General features: G+C 39.6%; 1 protein-coding gene across 4 annotated transcripts in view; it reads left to right on the forward strand.

Annotated features, from left to right (window-relative positions):
* The window catches only part of Mapk10 (mitogen-activated protein kinase 10), a 258111-nt gene that overhangs the window by 172265 nt on the left and 67265 nt on the right, over positions 1 to 18581 (forward strand). For all 4 annotated transcript variants that reach the window (XM_051198162.1, XM_051198164.1, XM_051198161.1 and 1 more), the window contains 5 exons: positions 1967 to 2096; positions 6317 to 6375; positions 7202 to 7340; positions 8030 to 8195; positions 10455 to 10526. In XM_051198162.1, coding sequence (XP_051054119.1) covers positions 1967 to 2096; positions 6317 to 6375; positions 7202 to 7340; positions 8030 to 8195; positions 10455 to 10526 — 566 coding nt within the window. The remainder of the gene's footprint in view (positions 1 to 1966; positions 2097 to 6316; positions 6376 to 7201; positions 7341 to 8029; positions 8196 to 10454; positions 10527 to 18581) is intronic.

Below are 18581 nucleotides of genomic sequence, written 5' to 3' on the forward strand. Positions count from 1 at the left end.
TCCCATCACTACAACCACTTGCCTTGAGAAGTATATTTGAATCGCATACTTTCAAGTCCATCATTTCCCTTTGCAGTACTTTTTAAGATGTCAGCCCACCTGACACTTTCCTTCACTCTAGTTGGTAGGATAAAAGTAACAAATGCTACAGTAGGGTACAGATGCTAACACATGTAACATGATGGTTTAAAAAGTATCTTTAAAATTACTACATTTATTAACTTTGTGTGTGGTGAGGCAAGCATGTAGAAGTCAGAGGATAACTTGCTTTGAGTTGGATTTCTCTTTCCACTGTGTGGGTCCCAGTGTCAACAGCTGCTGCTGTTCCTTCTTCTCCTCCTCCTCCTCTTCTTCTTCCTTTTCTGTTTTAAAGTAACATAGGTGCAAAGTGAGTCCATAGATGCCATCATCAGAGAGACCAGTTCAGACAGCTTTGTTAACACTGTGATAGGATTGTTGGGTGAGCATGTGCATGTGTGAAATTGTGGGTAACCCTACCCTAGATTTCATGGACGCTCCAGTGCAGCCTTGCTTTATTTAGTTCAGGACCACATGCTCTGAGAATATTGACAGACAGGCATGTGTTCAGAGGAAACATCACAGGTGAGGCTGGGACTCGAAGCTCCATTCTGACAAATGGCCTAAAGGCACTGGTGACATTTATAAAGAACAGATTTGGGAGAGTAATGAAAGCTGACTGACTTTCTGAGTATTTACTTGGTCCTTTGAAGGGGTTTGGACTCAATGGTTTATCATAACAAAGGGGAATACTTTATGTGAGTTGTCCTTGAAAACAAGGCCAAAAGGAGTCATTGGTAACCATGGAGAGATGACTGTCTTTGATAGAAACATGGCATGTCTATTCTCAAAGTTGCCCACTAACAAAATGAGCTGGCCAGCTCTTAGTGAGCTCTGATTTTGAAGGAATGTAGGCAGAGGACAAAAACAAGCTTTTGATGGAGATATTGTTGAAAAAAGTAAAGATTAGGTGGAGGCATGTACTTGGTAAAATAAAAAGCTTCATCCAAGTTACCCTGTGAGCCTCTATTCCCTTACAGTATACCTTATATCAATAGCGACCCACTCTTCTTTGTCTTTTGGTCCAATAACTCAAACCCTAAATGATCAACAAAACTATGCATTTATTAGATCAGTTTTAGAGATTCTGGTTTGCTTATTCATCCCACAAACTGAAACAAAACCAGGAAACCCCAAGGTTTCTGGTATGCAACATCAACATTTTATGGGTCTATCATGAGATATAGAAGCAAGAAGACCTTCTCACTTTCTCTTGGCTTCTAGAAGCATGCTTTGACTATGTGAGGGTCAGTCCTGTTATTTTAGGTTGCCTTTTAAAGGCATGATAATTTATTGTTGTTGGCTAATTGAAGGCTTCTTGTGTTAGTAGCATGTACTCTTCTCTCGGTACTGAGCAGCAGTTTTCTGTTACAAGAGCATCTTCTAGTGATGCATCTTACCTTGAATGCACACTGACCATTGATCCACCTATGCTTTCATGAATTTACTATCAGACTCTAAAAACCAGATCTTGTCACTGTGGGAAGAGCAGATGTATACTTAACTAATCAAAGAACCTATAATCTATCACAGATAGAGACTACCTTCATATTATATTGACAGATGAGAAATTCAAGCTCCAATAGATGGAACGACCATCATCATGTGTCATGTGCCCCATAGGAAATTTGAGTAGTTGGCTTTTGTCTCCTGATTCCCTAACCCCCTGATGCAGTCTGAAGCTGCACTCTGGCAATGCCCCACTCCCTGTCCTTCCTCTTCCCAACTCTGTCCTCCCACCTTCTCTCCCATCTTCTTGCAGTCACTCATACCTTTCCTTATGACTTTATTGACACGTAAACTCAAAGCACCTATGTGGGATTCCAGAGCGCTGTCTTCCTTGTCCATGCTGTGTGCTGACATTTGGACTGCTTTTCAATCTTGACAGTGCTGCATACGATGCTGTCCTTGACAGAAATGTGGCCATTAAGAAGCTCAGCCGACCTTTCCAGAACCAAACTCATGCCAAGAGGGCTTACCGGGAGCTGGTCCTCATGAAGTGTGTGAACCATAAAAATGTGAGTTTCCCTGTTATTTTTGAACCTCTGGCTGTGGGAGGTTGTGAGATGAGAGGAAGAAAACAAGGGCTGCTGTAGGAGGAAGGCTTGCTTTGCCATTTCTGTCTCTTAAGGTTGTTTATTTGGCCCATATGCTGCATTTGGTTTCATTGTCCTCATGGTAGCTTCCTGCTTAAAAAATCATCCAAAAGCCATATGGCATGGAGGAGATGAATGTGACTGATGTATCCCTATTATGAAATTAACCTTATTTGGTTGTTATGCTCAAAACTAACCCAGGAGCCTCATGCTTTTTAAACCAAATTGAATCTTCTAAACAAACAAAACTTGCAGAGAAAACTTATAGGACAAAACTTCTTTATACTTTAAGTTCATAATAAATTTGGGATTTTTTTTTGTTGCTGTATTGTCTCCTGTGTGCTTTAGTTAGGGCAGAAGCTTCAGCAGTTGAGGGTCCCTGCTGTGTGAATATCTTTGTTTGGGAAGGGGAAGCAGCAGGTGCACACGTGGAAAGCCTTTGAGAGCAGGGCCACCCTGAGCCTTTCTTTGCTCAGGGAATCCACGTGCACTTGTCCACTGCCTCAGCAGCCATACTTGCTCAGTCTCAGATGACAACCTTCATCCTTGTGCCCTGTCTCTTCTTAGTAAGGAGAAATCAAAGAACATTGTTTAACTTTATGGTGACGAGTCTTAACACTTGTAACAAGCTTATTAGAAGCATTTTCTTAGGCATAAATTATGTATTAAAATTATATATTTTATGAATAAAACTATAAATAACAGCTATTTCATATTTGTGCTAGGTCCAGAAGTGTAAATATTCACAGAATATACAAAATTATCAGTACATTCTATAAGTGAGATCATATGGCAAATGAGCTACTACCAGAGCAGTAAGCAGCAAATGTATGTTTGGCTGAAAGATATTGTGATACAATGTTAGTGACTCTCTTCTTTTTCATCGCTCTGCTCCCATGACTGGCTCTCCCGCCTCCTTCCTCTGTCTTTATCCCCTCTTCTCATATGTCCCTCCAATGACCTTTAAATCAGACTATTTGTATACTGTTGAGTAGTTTGGGGACAATGACATTTGAGTTCACTCTTTTGGATTATTGCTTTTAATGTGCTGGGCAGATTTCTAGAGAGTTAGGACTGTCCATGACAGCAAAGGAGGCAAACCAGAGCAAGTCCATCCCACGGGAAGTTGGGCTTTCCATGTGAGGGAAGGCAACCGATGAAAGAGGTAGAAGCATTTTGGAAAGCTGGTCATTGTGGGATGTGACAGGATAGGCAGAGCAAGAAAGGCTCATGACTCATCACTGATATGGCCATCCATGCAAAGAGCACGAGGCATCAGAAAGGCATCTTGTGGTTATTGGGAAAGGACCCTTAAGAAGTCAGTGTACAAAAGCAATGTGGTCCCTTGTTATGTGACACACTGGCCACATGACCAGGGTGGCTAATTCCTATATTAGTAAGGGAGAGTAAAGAAAGCTCTGAGCAGAGAAAAAAAAATGGATGGATATAAGCAATGAAGTATGGTGCAGAAAGCTTTCCATATATAAACTGTATCTGTTTAATCCTTCCAGACCCTGTAGAGTAGCATCTTATGGAGAAATTCCCAATTGCTTGACCAACTTGATAAAAATGTACTTCATAGTGTGGTTTGGATATATTTCAACCGTCTTTTCCAAAGACAGTTGGTGTCCAGTGCTGTGATGTGAGAGGTGGCTAATCCTTTCAGAAGAGGGACATTCAGGTTGCTTAGGATATTGGGAGACAAAAGTTTAGAAGACACTAGGTAGCTCTCATCTTACCTCTAAGACTTCATGAGAACAAATGTAAATGTGAACCCAGTCACTGTCCAGCTTCCTGCTTTGATATATGATCTTCTTTCTCTCCCTCACCAGCTACCTCCAGAGCCAAGCTAATGCTGGCACCATGCCCTTGAACTCACTCTATAGTGACCAAACAACTTCACCATGAAGTTAGTCCACCTTCAGCACTGTCTTCTAGTAATGGAAAACAGTTGCCTACTTGCCCTGATGTTGACTGAAGTAAATGGAATTCACAGTTAACTCTTCCTTAAGGAAAACAAAGAGTTTCAAATTGATATGTTATTTTATAGCAAACATCAAAGTTGCTATCCTCTTTTTATGTATGTGTCTGGGCATATATGCATATAAGCTTATAGAAATATTTTTACAAAAAAAGAAGCTTCCCTACGGCAAGTTCTATAGTTCTTCATTAATACTCAAAACAAAGGGAAAGGCTATTTGAATATGAATATGGAGTCCTGTGAAAAGTGAAGAAACTCAATGAAGTGGCTCCATTAAACCTTTGACAATAGGAAATCCATTTAGAGGATGAAAATTCAATTCCAGGAAGTGATGGTTATTGCCTTTGTAGGGTTGTGACAAATATTGACTCATGGCTGTGCCTCCCGAGACTTTGGAATAAGACAACTGAATCAGATTCCCACCGGAAAATGCTTCAAGGAAGCAGAAGTGTCTATGTGACCTCATCCTGAAATTGAGCTGTTTGTGGGGCATTTGTCTAGTGAGTTCAATACTGTAACAGTAACAAATGAGCTTCTAGCTGGGACTTTAGGGAGCTGGAGATGTGGTTAAGAACATGGGATGTTCTTCCAAAGGAGCTGGGTTAAATTTCCAGCTTCCTTGTGGTCACTCATGACGATCCATAACTCTGGTTCCAAGGAATCTGAAGTTTTTGACTTCTGAAGGCACCAGACACCCCACAGTGCACAGAAATACACTCAAGCAAAGCCACTCATATGCATAAAATAAAACCAAACTTTTAAATGGATTGTTAGGAAGAATTGAAATTTATGAGGTAAGAACTGAGGTGAAATACAAAAGAAAAATCCAGGAAAGTTATGAAATGAACATATAGAAAAATGGGGGAAAAGAATGTAGAAGAAGAAATTGACCACGAGAAACTGGCTTTGAAAGCACTGTGTAATGCTGCTTTGTAGACTAATTCAAATACCACCTGATAATGGAAATTGGCATTATTCAATCCTAAAATGGTGCGGGCATGCAAGTGTGTGCAACTGTGTGCAATTATGTTCCCTGTGAATAGTCCAATTTGTCTTAAAAAAAAAAACTGATGAGTTATTACGTTATGAGATTTGTATGAGATGAGAGAAGTAAATGAAGATCCAATGACAAATACTCTACATTTGTTCCATTTGAGCTGTTATCAAGTGATCAGAATTGTAGGCATCTTGAAAGTTTAACACAAACACTGGATGCTCTGTGACTTTTTTTCTTAATAGTTATTCAAACAACAAAAATGAAAAATCCCACAGAAATGACATTTTTCAGTTATTTAGAATTGTATTGTTTTGAATGCTTTACATGTTCAAGTGCCACTTAGGAACTTTATGAGAAGCCATTGAATTTGTTTGTGCCCTGAACTTGTTTAAATACCAAGCTGAGTTTATTTGTAAAGTGGTTTCTAGTCACATCTACATTTTAAGCAGAATATCCTCATTTGTTTTATTTTCATTTTCACTGACACATTGCTGTACAGTATTTAAATGGGAAGACATATAGGGTTATCGATGCATATAATTTATGTGGAATTGAGATGAATATAGGCTTTAGGTTGATTTATTTATCACCTCATTCACAAAATCACTGAAGTAAGAAACTAGTGGTTAGGGATGAATTTAGCTAACCTTCAACTTGCTTTTCTGCCACACTTACCGTTGTTACTTTTCATGGTGCACCTCCCCATCCCAGCACTGGGGTATTGGTTGAAGCCGTATTTGATTGGCATACAGAAGTAAAAGAAAGTTTCCATGCCAAACCAAATCATTACTTATGATGTGACTTTTGTGTTTGGAGGGACAATGGTTCCTTGGAAGGTTGGGTGAGGATTTCATTGTTTTACTCTTGGTGACTTTACTCTTTGTGGATTAACCACTTTGAAGCTCGTGTGTGATCATGGAGCCACAAGAAGCATTGCAACTGACTTTATAATGTTATTAGTAGCCTCCAGGCAGGTTTATGTGCTTTCTGATCACACTTTTCTGTTCCATGAAGCAGTCCAGAAGAATTTCCAACCTTTTCTTGTTCCATCATGGCTTTCTTTATTGAGTGCCTTATATTTGGAATAAATACATTCATACTTTAATGATAATTAACTTTCTGCCTTATTTATTTTATTTGTCTCTTTTATGCTCTCTCTTTCAGATTATTAGCTTATTAAATGTTTTCACACCCCAGAAAACACTGGAGGAGTTCCAAGACGTGTAAGTAATAAATCAATGAATGTAATGAAGGAAGGTTGAGCTCAGCCCTCACTCGGGTAACTCCATGACAAAAATAATAGCAATAGAAGCAAAAAGGATGGAATTCCTTGTAAAGATCAAAGGGTCAGGACCCAGGAAATGAGGCAGGAGTATCTAGTGAAGATTCTGCTGTGGTGTGACCTCCTGAAGGACACTCCTGTCTCCTTCTAGCCCATATGATTTGTTGTCCCACACTTTTGGTAGATCAGGGAAGAAAGAATGCCTTATTGATTATTTGCTCATTAATGCAGTGAGATTTCCAGGATCAGTCAATTCATTTTGAGAAATATTAATAAAGGACGTGCTGCAATGTTCTTTGTTCTTTTTACCTGTCTTTGCAGTGCCTTTAATTTTGTGCAGAATGGATCTGCTTATAATGTTCGTGACAAACACAGACTGAGGGGTGGCTATTCCAGAGCACAGCTGCTGTGTCTTCCACACACGTAGCTGCAGCACACGTTAGAGGTGGCTGTCCAGATACCACTCCTCGTTTGTGACCGTAATGCTTAGAAGAGAGCTAAGGAAACCTAGGGGAAAGTATGATCAGTAAAGTTTATAGAACAGATGGGCCTGAACCACATACTAATTAGTGATGCTGCTATCTGCACATGGGCGAGTCACTGCAGCTGTCAGTCACGGTATACTTGGAAGTTTCCCATATTCTTGGCCCAAGCAATCACAGAGCTTGGAAGGTCAATCGATTTAGATGAAGTAGAGGATCTCAAGAGTGATAGAAGGTCATTCTAGACCTCTCTTCTGGGGCTAACATTGTGTATTTACCTTCTAGTTACTTAGTGATGGAGCTGATGGATGCCAACTTGTGTCAGGTGATCCAGATGGAGCTGGACCATGAGCGGATGTCTTATTTGCTATACCAGATGCTATGTGGCATCAAGCATCTCCACTCTGCTGGAATTATCCACAGGGTAAGGATACTTACTCTACAATTGCAGTGTGCTGTGTGCTGGAGGGCAGAAAGAACAGCTTTGCATTATTTTCTTAGGGAGAATTGGACAACTACTGTGCACTTGGTAATTTCATAGATGGGTAGCATTAGCACCTGGTTGACTGTTGTGTAGAAGGGACTTCTGTGTGTGCTCTGGTAGAATTCTAATTTATATTTTTGTTCACTGAGAGTCACCTCCTGAAGAGAACCTTGTATTTCCTAGTCCGATCAAAGCCGGATGAGTAGCTGCAATAAGACAGCTCATTTCCATACTTCCTTTCTGGAAATATAATGGCAGCTACCCTGATATGGTCCCCTGTTAGGCCTAGAAATCACACCCACCCTTAAAAGTTTATGTTGTCCTAAAAAGGAAACCTAAGAGATGACAAGAAATGACATGTCATTTCTCCCAAGACTTCTCCCCAGTGTGAGCCTAAATTGTAAAAATAACAGTACAGTTCTCAGTACAATTCTTTTCTGAACTTAAAATATTTATTAAGGGCAGTTTTAGAAATCTAAAACTGACTGTAACTTGTCACAGTAATCCTATGCTTTACACCATGTCCTAAAGAAGCTGTTGTGTTGCAGGGCTGCCCTGTGTAGAGTTAGAAAGAGACTGCAGCTCCTGTAGATAGCTACTTTAATTTCTTCCTCTGTTCCTATTGCCAGGACTTAAAACCCAGTAACATTGTAGTCAAATCTGATTGCACACTGAAAATTCTTGACTTTGGACTGGCCAGAACAGCGGGCACAAGCTTCATGATGACTCCGTATGTGGTGACGCGATATTACAGAGCCCCTGAGGTCATCCTGGGAATGGGCTACAAGGAGAACGGTAGGGATGATTCTGGAATAGTGAAGTAGCTGAGAGTCATGCTTGCTGAAATATAAATAAATTCTTTAGAAAAAGAGCTGCCAGGGTTCATATTCAGAGAGTTCTCCTAAATACCACTAGGGGGGGATCAGGCGAGAAGAACGTTTCATAGAAGCAAGCTTGGCTACAGTAACTCTAAAATCTGATAGCTAAAAAGAATTGCAAATAGAGTGTAATTACACAGTCAAGTGTCTGCTGATTGGCACATAGACCTCAGACAGAGAGAATCGCTGCTTACTGCAATGCAGTGTTGCCCAGATGCTTGTGGAAGTTATGGGAAAGATGCTTTAGTTAAACACTTTTGTGTGATATCTCAGATTAATGGCTGTGATCCTTGGGAAAGACTAACAAAGAGATTACAGAATCTTGGATCAAGTCAAGTTAGCATCATTCAAACTATAAGCTTCTTGTTCTTATGTCAAATCCTCTGTAATTAATATTTAGTGTGGCACTATCTAGTAAATCATAATAAATCCCTGGGACAGTATAGAGGAAAAAACATTAAACTTTACATTATTTCTTTGACAAGAAAATCTAATGTACATGAACATGTTGAAAGAAAGAAACGTTTAAAATTCAAATTGAATTTTGATTGATTAAAATGAGGGTGTATAAAGAACTTCTTAGAAAGTCTTATGATCTATCATTTTGTCTGTTATAAAGAGCCATGCTGAAAACCATATCGAATATACTTAGAATTTATATTAGTTTTAAGTTAGATTTGTAATATGTGCCCTGAATACCTGGTTTTATGTTTTATATGTGTAATTCCTAGCGATATATTTTCATACATTTTGTCAAAACTACTACTATTGCTGTCTTTATTGTAATTACTTCAGAGTACATTTATGAGCCATTGAAGTTAAAAATTATTTGCATACTTGAGTCTAGAGCACTGCTGTTACACTGATGTCTTGGTATGCAACAAAGGGACAGTCAGGACTGAGCAGACCAGGTTCACCTGGATGGCTACTGCCAGGGTTGTGTAGTGTTCTGATTTATGTTAATGGAACCCTCCTCCCAAGTGAAACCTGAGGAGGATTAATTAAAGAGAAGTCAAGAATTGAGGGCCAGAACTACCAATAATTTATTGTATATTTTAAGGGGACGATTTTGAATGTCCCAACCTAATGCACTGATAAATGTTTGAGGTTTTCAGTATGCTAATTACCCTGATTATACACTACACATAGTATGCATATAGCAAATATCCATAGGTATGATTACTAGAGATAAGGATGGACAGAGCCTGGAAATCTGAATTTACCTGGTCTGTGTTTGTAGATCTTTGTCACACAGACAGAAGGTATTTAATCCCTGTTCCTTTCTTTATTCAAAAGGGCTACAAAACAATGAAAAAGCATGGAGGTGTGTGCTGTACCCCTTGTGCCGTCTTCTCTCTCAGCTGAGGGTGGTTATCATGCAGAAAAACAGCTTGTCCTTGCTTTAGGCATGCCCCCCTGTGCACCTCACCCTGCCTTCCACCCCTCAGAGCAACTCTGCCTAATGTTTTTGTTTCAAAATCCCCTTGTCATTGATAAATGTGAAACTGAGAGAGAGGGAGGGAGTTAAAGTCAGTAGGAGACATGTTGGGAAATAAATACATGTACTTATGCTTTAATACCTTGTATGCAGTTTTGCTTCTCAACATCTCTGTGCATATACTGATTTGTCATTTTTCTCAAAATATTTCAGATAGAAATTAGTGCTGATGTTTATCTTAAGGAATAATTTCTGAGTGAAAAATCAACCCTGTAACACAGGAATTACCGTTTCTCAACACCACAAAGGTCACCAACCATTTCCTAGTCTTTTGGATTTGGTTGAATGAACTCTTATTTGGGACAAAGGGTGTTCTCTTGCTGCCCAGTGCACACAACTGAACAAAACAGGAAGTGAACACAGTCACCCTACATGGATGAACCTAGCAAATGCTATCTGAGACCTTTAGTTGACACCTGCCTGGAGTGCTCTCTTCCTGTCCATGCCATAACCAACCCAATGTCAATAAAGACACAGTTTGGGCATCCATGTAGTACTCTGTTTTACACATGTATTTGCTCTCAGTGCAGAGTCTGTATGATACCACAGTGTGGATTGTAACTCACATTCAGCCAGTTCAGGTGGAATGTGAGAGTACTATTTTCCTATCACCAAAGTCAGTTACCTAAGTTAACCTTGCTTTCCTCCTATGTCTTCACCGCCTCTCTCTTGTTCTAGTGGATATATGGTCTGTGGGATGCATCATGGGAGAAATGGTCCGCCACAAAATCCTCTTTCCCGGAAGGGACTGTATCCTTGTACCTTTGGCTTCACCTTTTTTTTTTTTTCTCTCTCTCTCCCTTTAAACTCGTAATGATTTTACCAGCAGAGTAAAGACAGATGCAGAAAGTTGGGTAAGTGGAGTACTTGTCACAGTGAAGCGATGATTCCTATACTCTCACCAGCTCTGTAGACTGCCTACCACAATGACTTCTTCTAATTTTCCAGTAAGCTTTTTCTTCTTAAATCATTTTCTTTCTTATAAGCCAAAATAGGAGTGCCATTATTTCAGAAGTAATGGAGACCACCAGACTCTAAATGAGAAACAAACAGAACAACAAAAACCTAATTAGTAAAAGAAGTCACAATTTGCAAGTCATTTCCCATCCTCTTTCTAAAGCTATTTATGATCCACATTCAAGTGTGATTTCCCTACTTACTCTGATATTGTAAGTTTTAGTCTATGGGTCTATATATAGGCAGGTTTAAATAGGTCACTGTAGCATGCATAGCCCCTGTAAACTGTAAACGTCCACCCTTGGGTCATAATTATTATTCAAACTAATGGAGAGCAGGTGACTTTAATAGGACTTCATTCACTTACATTTGAGATGCTGAGCTATGGAATATAAATAGGTAATTGTCAGCTCAGTGGGTGAAGCTTTTACTGCACAAGTGTGAGAACCTGAGTTCAAATCCCCAGCACATGTGCAAAAGCCAAGTGCAGAATTGCACACCTGTGAATGCAGTGGTGGGCGGACCTCACTGTCAGTCAGCCTAGCTAATCAGAGAGCTGCAGGTCTAGTTAAAGACCCTGCGTCAAAATCTAAAGAGGCCTGTGACTGAGGGCAACACCTGACAATGACCTCTGACCTCCAACTGCCCCTGCACACATGAATGTTAGATCATTGCTTTTCCAGCTAAGTCTCTTAGAGGGCTGTATATGCATGAGAATTATGAAAGCAGACGAATTTCATCAGTGACCAGAAGTTCACTCCCTGGCAAAAGTATACATTTGAGTTCATGCTGCACACATCAACTGGAGAATATACCTGATGAATGCAGGATATCTTGCTAATGAATGTTAGTGCAAGTTATGGTCAACACTACAACTTCAATGATGGTACAGTGTTAGATCAGAATAATGATTAGATAATGAGTTTTCAAAGTTTGATAACCAGAAATATGGCAGATAATCTATTAGTCATTTTATCTGAGAGAGGTCTATTAAGTAATCCTTTTATTATGTAAGGGATATTATAATTTATTCCAACATATGAAAGATTACATTTCAAAAACTATGACTCAATAAGAAGCTAAAAGCAAATGGGCATCTATGCATTCTTCTGGACATTAGTATGGCATTTTCAGAGTCCCAGCCTTAAGGCAAAGTGCTGAGGTCTTCTAGTCCTTCAGTGACAAAGACCCTGGAGCCATATGTTGCTTCTCAGCACTTGAAATTATAGATCGAATTACAAGTGCTGAATGGATACAATGCTTACACTACCTAAAGATACAGAAAACTTGCAGAATGAACCAGTCATGACCTCATGTTGACCTCATATTAAGTGACAGTAATTCGAATGGATTGAGGTGAAACATATATTGATAAAAATTGATCTTACCTTTTCCTTCCTATTTTTTATTGTTAATATCAGCACATTTAAAATTGTATGCACAATTTGCATGTGGGGCTATTGTCTTCTTTATTGGATAGTGCTGGCCTAGAGATTGAGGCAACCCCATGACATCCTTCTATCTACAATCCATTTTACATGAGCATCACCCTCATATGCCTGTGTCCACAGGTATATTTCACATGTGACCACTTGAGAATTTTTCTTTACATCAGCTTAATTATTTGTAGTTTGGAGATCAATTATATAACCTGAACAGAGTGATGACCCATGTTCACATGGCAGTGCACTGATCTTATTCACAAGCAGGGATTATCTTTGCGCTTCTGCCTTTGGGGCATTAAAAAACAGACAGGTACTATCACTGCTCAGAGTGAAGCTGCAGTCTCTGGGGGTCGCCTGCTAGTGGAGACAAACAGGCCAGGATTTCTCATCAGCATGGAACATGGCTGTCCTAGGTCACCTTTTCCTCAGAGTAAGGCCATCCTGTGAGCTGTTATTTAGCTCTTCACTTACTTCTCAGAGTTGCTCTCCTGTTTTGACAGTTGAAACTCAACAGATAATCACAATTGCAACAATCTGAAACTTTTAAAAGCTAAATTGACCCTTCAGCAAATCAGAGATGATCACATCACTGATGATACTCTATTGCCCTCTCCCAAATATTCTTTTGGAACCTTCCTTTTATTGTTGTTTTAGAAAAAAAAATGGACCTGAAATGAAGCTACAAAAGTCAGTATATAAAATCTGCATCCTGATACATGTGATCATAGAGTTTAGTCTCTAGCATAGAGAGTGTAGACCATAGAGAGGTTTTGTGTGCTGTGTGCCTTTGTCTAGAGTGGTCACTACAGAGAACACAGGGCTGTGACAGCCAAGCTGACTGCCCCATGAGATACAAGCCTATGATACTGTCACTTTCTGATTTCCTACTGTCCTTTCAGCAAGACCAGGCTGTTGAGGCTGCTCACTATGGAGCAGGCACCGGGGGTGATGGTTTCCCCAGACAAGAGCTGTGACAATACATTAGTATAACTGAAATAGCCTAGGACTTGCTGGAAATAATATCATTGAGACCCTGACTAGTTCAAGATCCGGGGGCTCTCCTACTTGGAAATATTAAAATGTGTATAAATTAATATTAATAAGCATATCAAATTATTCAGACTGGAAAATGATGTGATAGTCTGTATCCAACATTATTCCTCACCTCTTACAGAACTTTCAATTCTGAGTATAAAACAAAAACATTAAAATTCCTCTGCAAATCAGAAAAATCTTGTAAAATATTCACCAATGACTGATTTTTTCCCCCACTTTAATCTATTTTTACATTTTGAGAAACACCATGGACTTTTCCTGGTATTTGATATTATGCAATCACAGGATACTTTACTTACTTCTGAATTAGAATGTTAGCAAAGATATGCAACTTTAAACATAAAAACATAGAGTTCCAGGGAGATGGCTTAGTCAGTAATGTAAGTACAAAATCATGAGTTCAGTTGTGAGAACACACCTAAAAAGACCAGACATTGCATTATGTTTCTGTGATACTGGCACTGGGGAGACACATTCAGGCAGATCCCTGGGGCTCATTGGCCAGCCAGTTTAGCTTACTTAGCAAACTCCTAGCTCAAAAAATGGTGGGATAGGCTGAGGAATGGTGCCTGAGATTGTTCTATAATTCCAGGTACATGCTCATACACAGACATGTGCACCTGCTCACCCATGTACACACGAACATGCACACAGAATGTATACATAAATAATTGTGTTTGTTTTCCATTCATTAATTTGTTAATCATTTTAATATTTAAATGTTTCTAACTCATTCTTTGTATTGTGCATTAACCCATTCAACTATCACTATAGTTTTATGATGAAAACAGGTTCACTCATGTATATATATATATACATATATATATATATATATATATAGTAAAAAACAAAAACAGTATACAAAAAATGTATATATATACATATATATATATACATACATACATACATACATACATACATACACACTGTTTACAGAGTACAGAGAACTAGGCCACCTACCTTTCATGTGATTTTGTTACTTCCAGCAAGTTTATAGAGTAGCAACTTCAAGTCGTTAAGTTAGAAGTTTTCCCAAACCCTGTGCAGTCCTGCCTCTGTCCACTCACCTCAAGGCCCAACCTGGCTGCACTGTCCCTTGGGTCCCACAGATTCCCACAGCACCCCTGTACTGTCCTCTGGAGTCCACAGATTCCTACAGCATCCCTGCAATGTCCTCTGGATCCCAGAGACTCCCATGGCACCCAGGCCTTTTCATGAATCTTCCTTAAGCCTGTTTGGTTCTTTGTCTGTTTGTTTTGTTTTTTGAAAATATTTTTTAGACAATATATTATGATCACCTTTTTCCTCCCATATCTCCATGTCTCCTCCAAATTCGTCCCCACCCCCTTCATCCAACTTCATGCTTTCTTTCTCTCTCTTTAGAAAACAAACAGGCAAAACCAAGCAACCAAACAAACAAACAAACAAACAAATAAACAAAACAATACCATGACAACAAGAAGGATTAAAAACCCTGAAACAGTGGAAGAATTAAAAGAATAAGAGCATGAGAAACACACACACACACACACACACACACACACACACACACACACACGCACACACACCGGGGGAAGGGGGAAACAAAGCCTATTAAATCACAAAATCATAAATCATAAAATACTAGCAAAAGACCAGTAAGATAAAAAGTACCCAATCAAATTGACATGAGACATACAAATCTTCAAAAACATGACCTCGCTTATTTTCATGTTGGCATCTTCTGCTGGGTGTGTGCCCCACCCTTAAGTATGGTTTGTGTCCCCAGTAAGACTCAACTGGAGAAAACGGATTTTTCCTTAGTGAGCAGTTGTCACTTGGAGATAGTGTCTTTGTTAGAGATGGGAGCCTGTGTCCACTCCCCTCTTGCCACAGTCTCTGTAAGTTCACGTGTGCCTCAGTCCTGCTATGAACCCTGCTTATTTTAGATACACTGTGTTTTTGGTTTTTGTTTTTTACTGTATTTTTATATTTTTTTTTCTATTTCAAATGGAAGGATCCTCTTTGAACAAGGAGCCTACAGTGGTCCTTTTTCTATAGTTCTCGAGCAAAGTTTTCTGGACTTGGCTTCTGTCGGACCTTAGTATACAGTATCTATTTAAAAATTCTAGATATCAAGTGAATTGTTTCCAACTAAAGCAGACAGTAAGGAAGAGTAAGCACCTGTCTTGCCTTTCTTCCTTTAATCACAAGAAACATTAGGCACAAGAAACCAACAGGCACAAGACCTTCCTAGAGAGGGATGGTATTAAGGGACATGAAAATGACTTCCTGCATAATTAGATCAGCAAAAAAAAAAAAAAATCTTCATATTAACAGGACATCATATTGTTTAAAGTTTGCACATGAGAGCTGGGGATAGTCAAAGCAAAATGAATAGAAATTGGAGGTCGTGACTATTGCATCCATGTCGTGTGTGGAAGTCACACTTATTAACTCATTGAAACATACTTACTTCCCAATAAGTTTATAGTTAGCACATTATTTTATAATATATGTATTATACTATCCTATCCTTATCCCTAAGATCATACAAGTTCATCTCTAACAGTATGAAATGTTGGCTTTAGATACATTTTTGTAGTCATTCATATATGTAAACATGGGGTAATGATGACAACTTTTTTTGAAACTGTTTAATAAGAAGTTGTAACTGTTTAATATGGTTTATTTTCACAACTAGTTTTCATACACACACACACATACACACACACATACATACATATGTGTGTGTGAGAGATATAAGAACAACATATCTCTGGGGTTGTGAAGGGAAAGATTTAGACTGAGAAGTGCTGGCTTAGAGAGTAGGAGAAGTTCCATGGAGCCCTGGACGATTTGATATGTAGTGTTCCAGTCTAAGTGGCTTCTGCAGTGAAAAGGGATGCCCGGTGGGTAGTAGTTAGCTTCACTCATTGTAAACATCAAACAAACAAAAATTATAAAAAGCTATTAGGTACCTGAATATAAATTATGTAACTAGAAAGTGAACTTTCAATGTATGTATTTAGTTTCTATATATAATACAATGTGCACATGTGTTACATGCCAATATAAAGCTAGTTTATTGAAAACCTGTCTCCAGGCAATATGGAAAGGGCTTTCCAAGAAATATAATATTGAAATATTTAAAATTCTACACAAATGCTTTCTAGTATTGACCTTTTAGAGGATAAAAATAAAAATAACATTTAGCGAGGTAAAGTTGGTCAAGATCATACAACAGTAAAGAGATGAAGCTAGTTCAGAAGAGGCAGGAATGGTGTAGACATATCTGCCAGGGGTACTGGATACATATCTGCCAAGAGATGGAGAAACCACCCCCATATGGGAAAGAGAAACAGATGTATCAAAGTTCTAGATAGCTCCTTGGCAGGAATCCTGTTCCAAACATTGACAGACAGGCTAGAGGTCTTTCTTACCTGCTTTTCTTCTTCAACTCCCCTCTACCACACACATTCACACGCTTACACACATGCACGTTACACAAACACACTGCACATACACATGGCACAGAGATTCACACTCAGATATTATATATACATACTCACAAATGTACACACTACACACACATTGAACATACATACTATAGACACAGAATACATTCCATATACATAGTGCACATACACACACCATGCACACTCATATTACACCCACACCACACGTAGATAGGTCACTTTGGACAGAGTGATAAAAATACTTGCAATTTAAAAATGAAACACTTCTCCAGGGCAGTTCCATTTCTGTTCCCTCAAAGATTCCGAGCACAGCAGCCTTTTGTGAGGCAGTGATTACTGGATGCTGCTACCTCACCATTTGCTCTGTCTTTCCCTGAGAGTTGCATGGCATGGCACTCCTTTCCTGAAATGGAAGCAAACACGTTTGCTCCTCTGGGTTTAGGGACTAGGCAATGGATGCCCTGGGTTTCACCCCAGTGAGGTTCTCAGGACACTGACAAATTGCTACATGTAATTGGAAGCCTGAGTGGAGCAAAGCCACAGTTGCTGCTGTCCTACCCCGCGCTCCCCTCCCCCACATTCTGTCTCCTTCCGGTGTCTGCTCAGCCTCTGACTTTCTGTAAGAGCAAGTGGGTGCAGCCCCAAGAGGGAGGGTGTTTCCCTTTCTTGCTCGCTCTTCCTCACCCTCTCCTCCCCGTGCCCTTGCTCTGCCTTCCTGGTCTCAGTTCTGGATGATAACTGGTAATAGCAGGGGGACCACTGCAACTGACCCCCACTTTCCAGGTTTCCTTTGATTTTCAGTCTCAGAAGTGTTTGCTTTTTAATTCTGTTTATTTCCTGTTAAACAGTCCCGTTTGAATAGCCAGCACTTTTAGCGTTACAAGAGCCCGGATTTATGGAAGAGGACAAGACTTCCAGCTTAGAAACTGCACCTTTGGTGGGGTTCAATGGCAGGGCCCGCTCATTGAAAAACATTCACTCTAGCTTCTGGAAACTTATTCATATTTGTAAACAAGCATAAATGCCTTTTATAAAAGAAATTTTCTTTCGGGGTGCAGCTAGCTGCTAGCTTTTCTTCCTCTCCTTTTCCAGATATGGCACATAAAAGAATAAAAATGAAATTGATTTACGTGCCTCCCATATTAACACAGCCTAGGATAATTTTCAATACAAATCACTCAGATTCCAGCAGATGAATGCAAATTAGATCTTTTAAATCAGAAGTGAGAGAACGCATTGAATTATAATTGCATAGCAATATAATCAGACGTCAGTAGCTTCAGATGGCTCTGTTGGTTCAGCTATGAAATAGAAGGGCTGGCCATTCGACTAAGCTCTGCCTCTGCCTCAAAGCCTTCCTAGTCAGGGACTGGCCAGACAGTTGCTCTATGGTGTGAGTGGCCTTGATGTTTTATTTATGTACTGATCTATCTCTGTGTTCTTGTTTATATTCATTTCATTTTTGTTTCCAGTTGACATGTGGTCGGTAGGGTGCATCATGGGAGAAATGGTAAAAGGTGCAGTCCTGTTCCCTGGCACTGATCGTATCCTTCCCAGTGGCCACGGGTCTCTGCACCCTTGTCAGTTTATTCCTCTTGTTTCCAATGCAAGATGGTGGAGGGTCTCCAGTCACCGCCCTCAGGGAGTTTCTGTGAGATCGAGTGTCAAGTGCTTGCAAGCTCCTCCACGTAGAATAACCTTGTCTCCCAGAAAGCCCTTCCACGGATGGGTCAGAGTGAGATAAGAGGTTCAGCCTTGCCTTGAAGGTTCTACCTTTCTTCAGTTCTTTCAAACGCAGAGACTCTGTTTTATTACTCTGTTTGCAGGGACTCGAACTGAAGACATGTGCGTAGCTAGATAATAAATGACCAAGACGGCGTTCACACTGA

Source organism: Phodopus roborovskii, unplaced genomic scaffold (genome assembly GCF_943737965.1).
Source record: "Phodopus roborovskii unplaced genomic scaffold, PHOROB, whole genome shotgun sequence".
Lineage (NCBI taxonomy): Eukaryota > Metazoa > Chordata > Mammalia > Rodentia > Cricetidae > Phodopus > Phodopus roborovskii.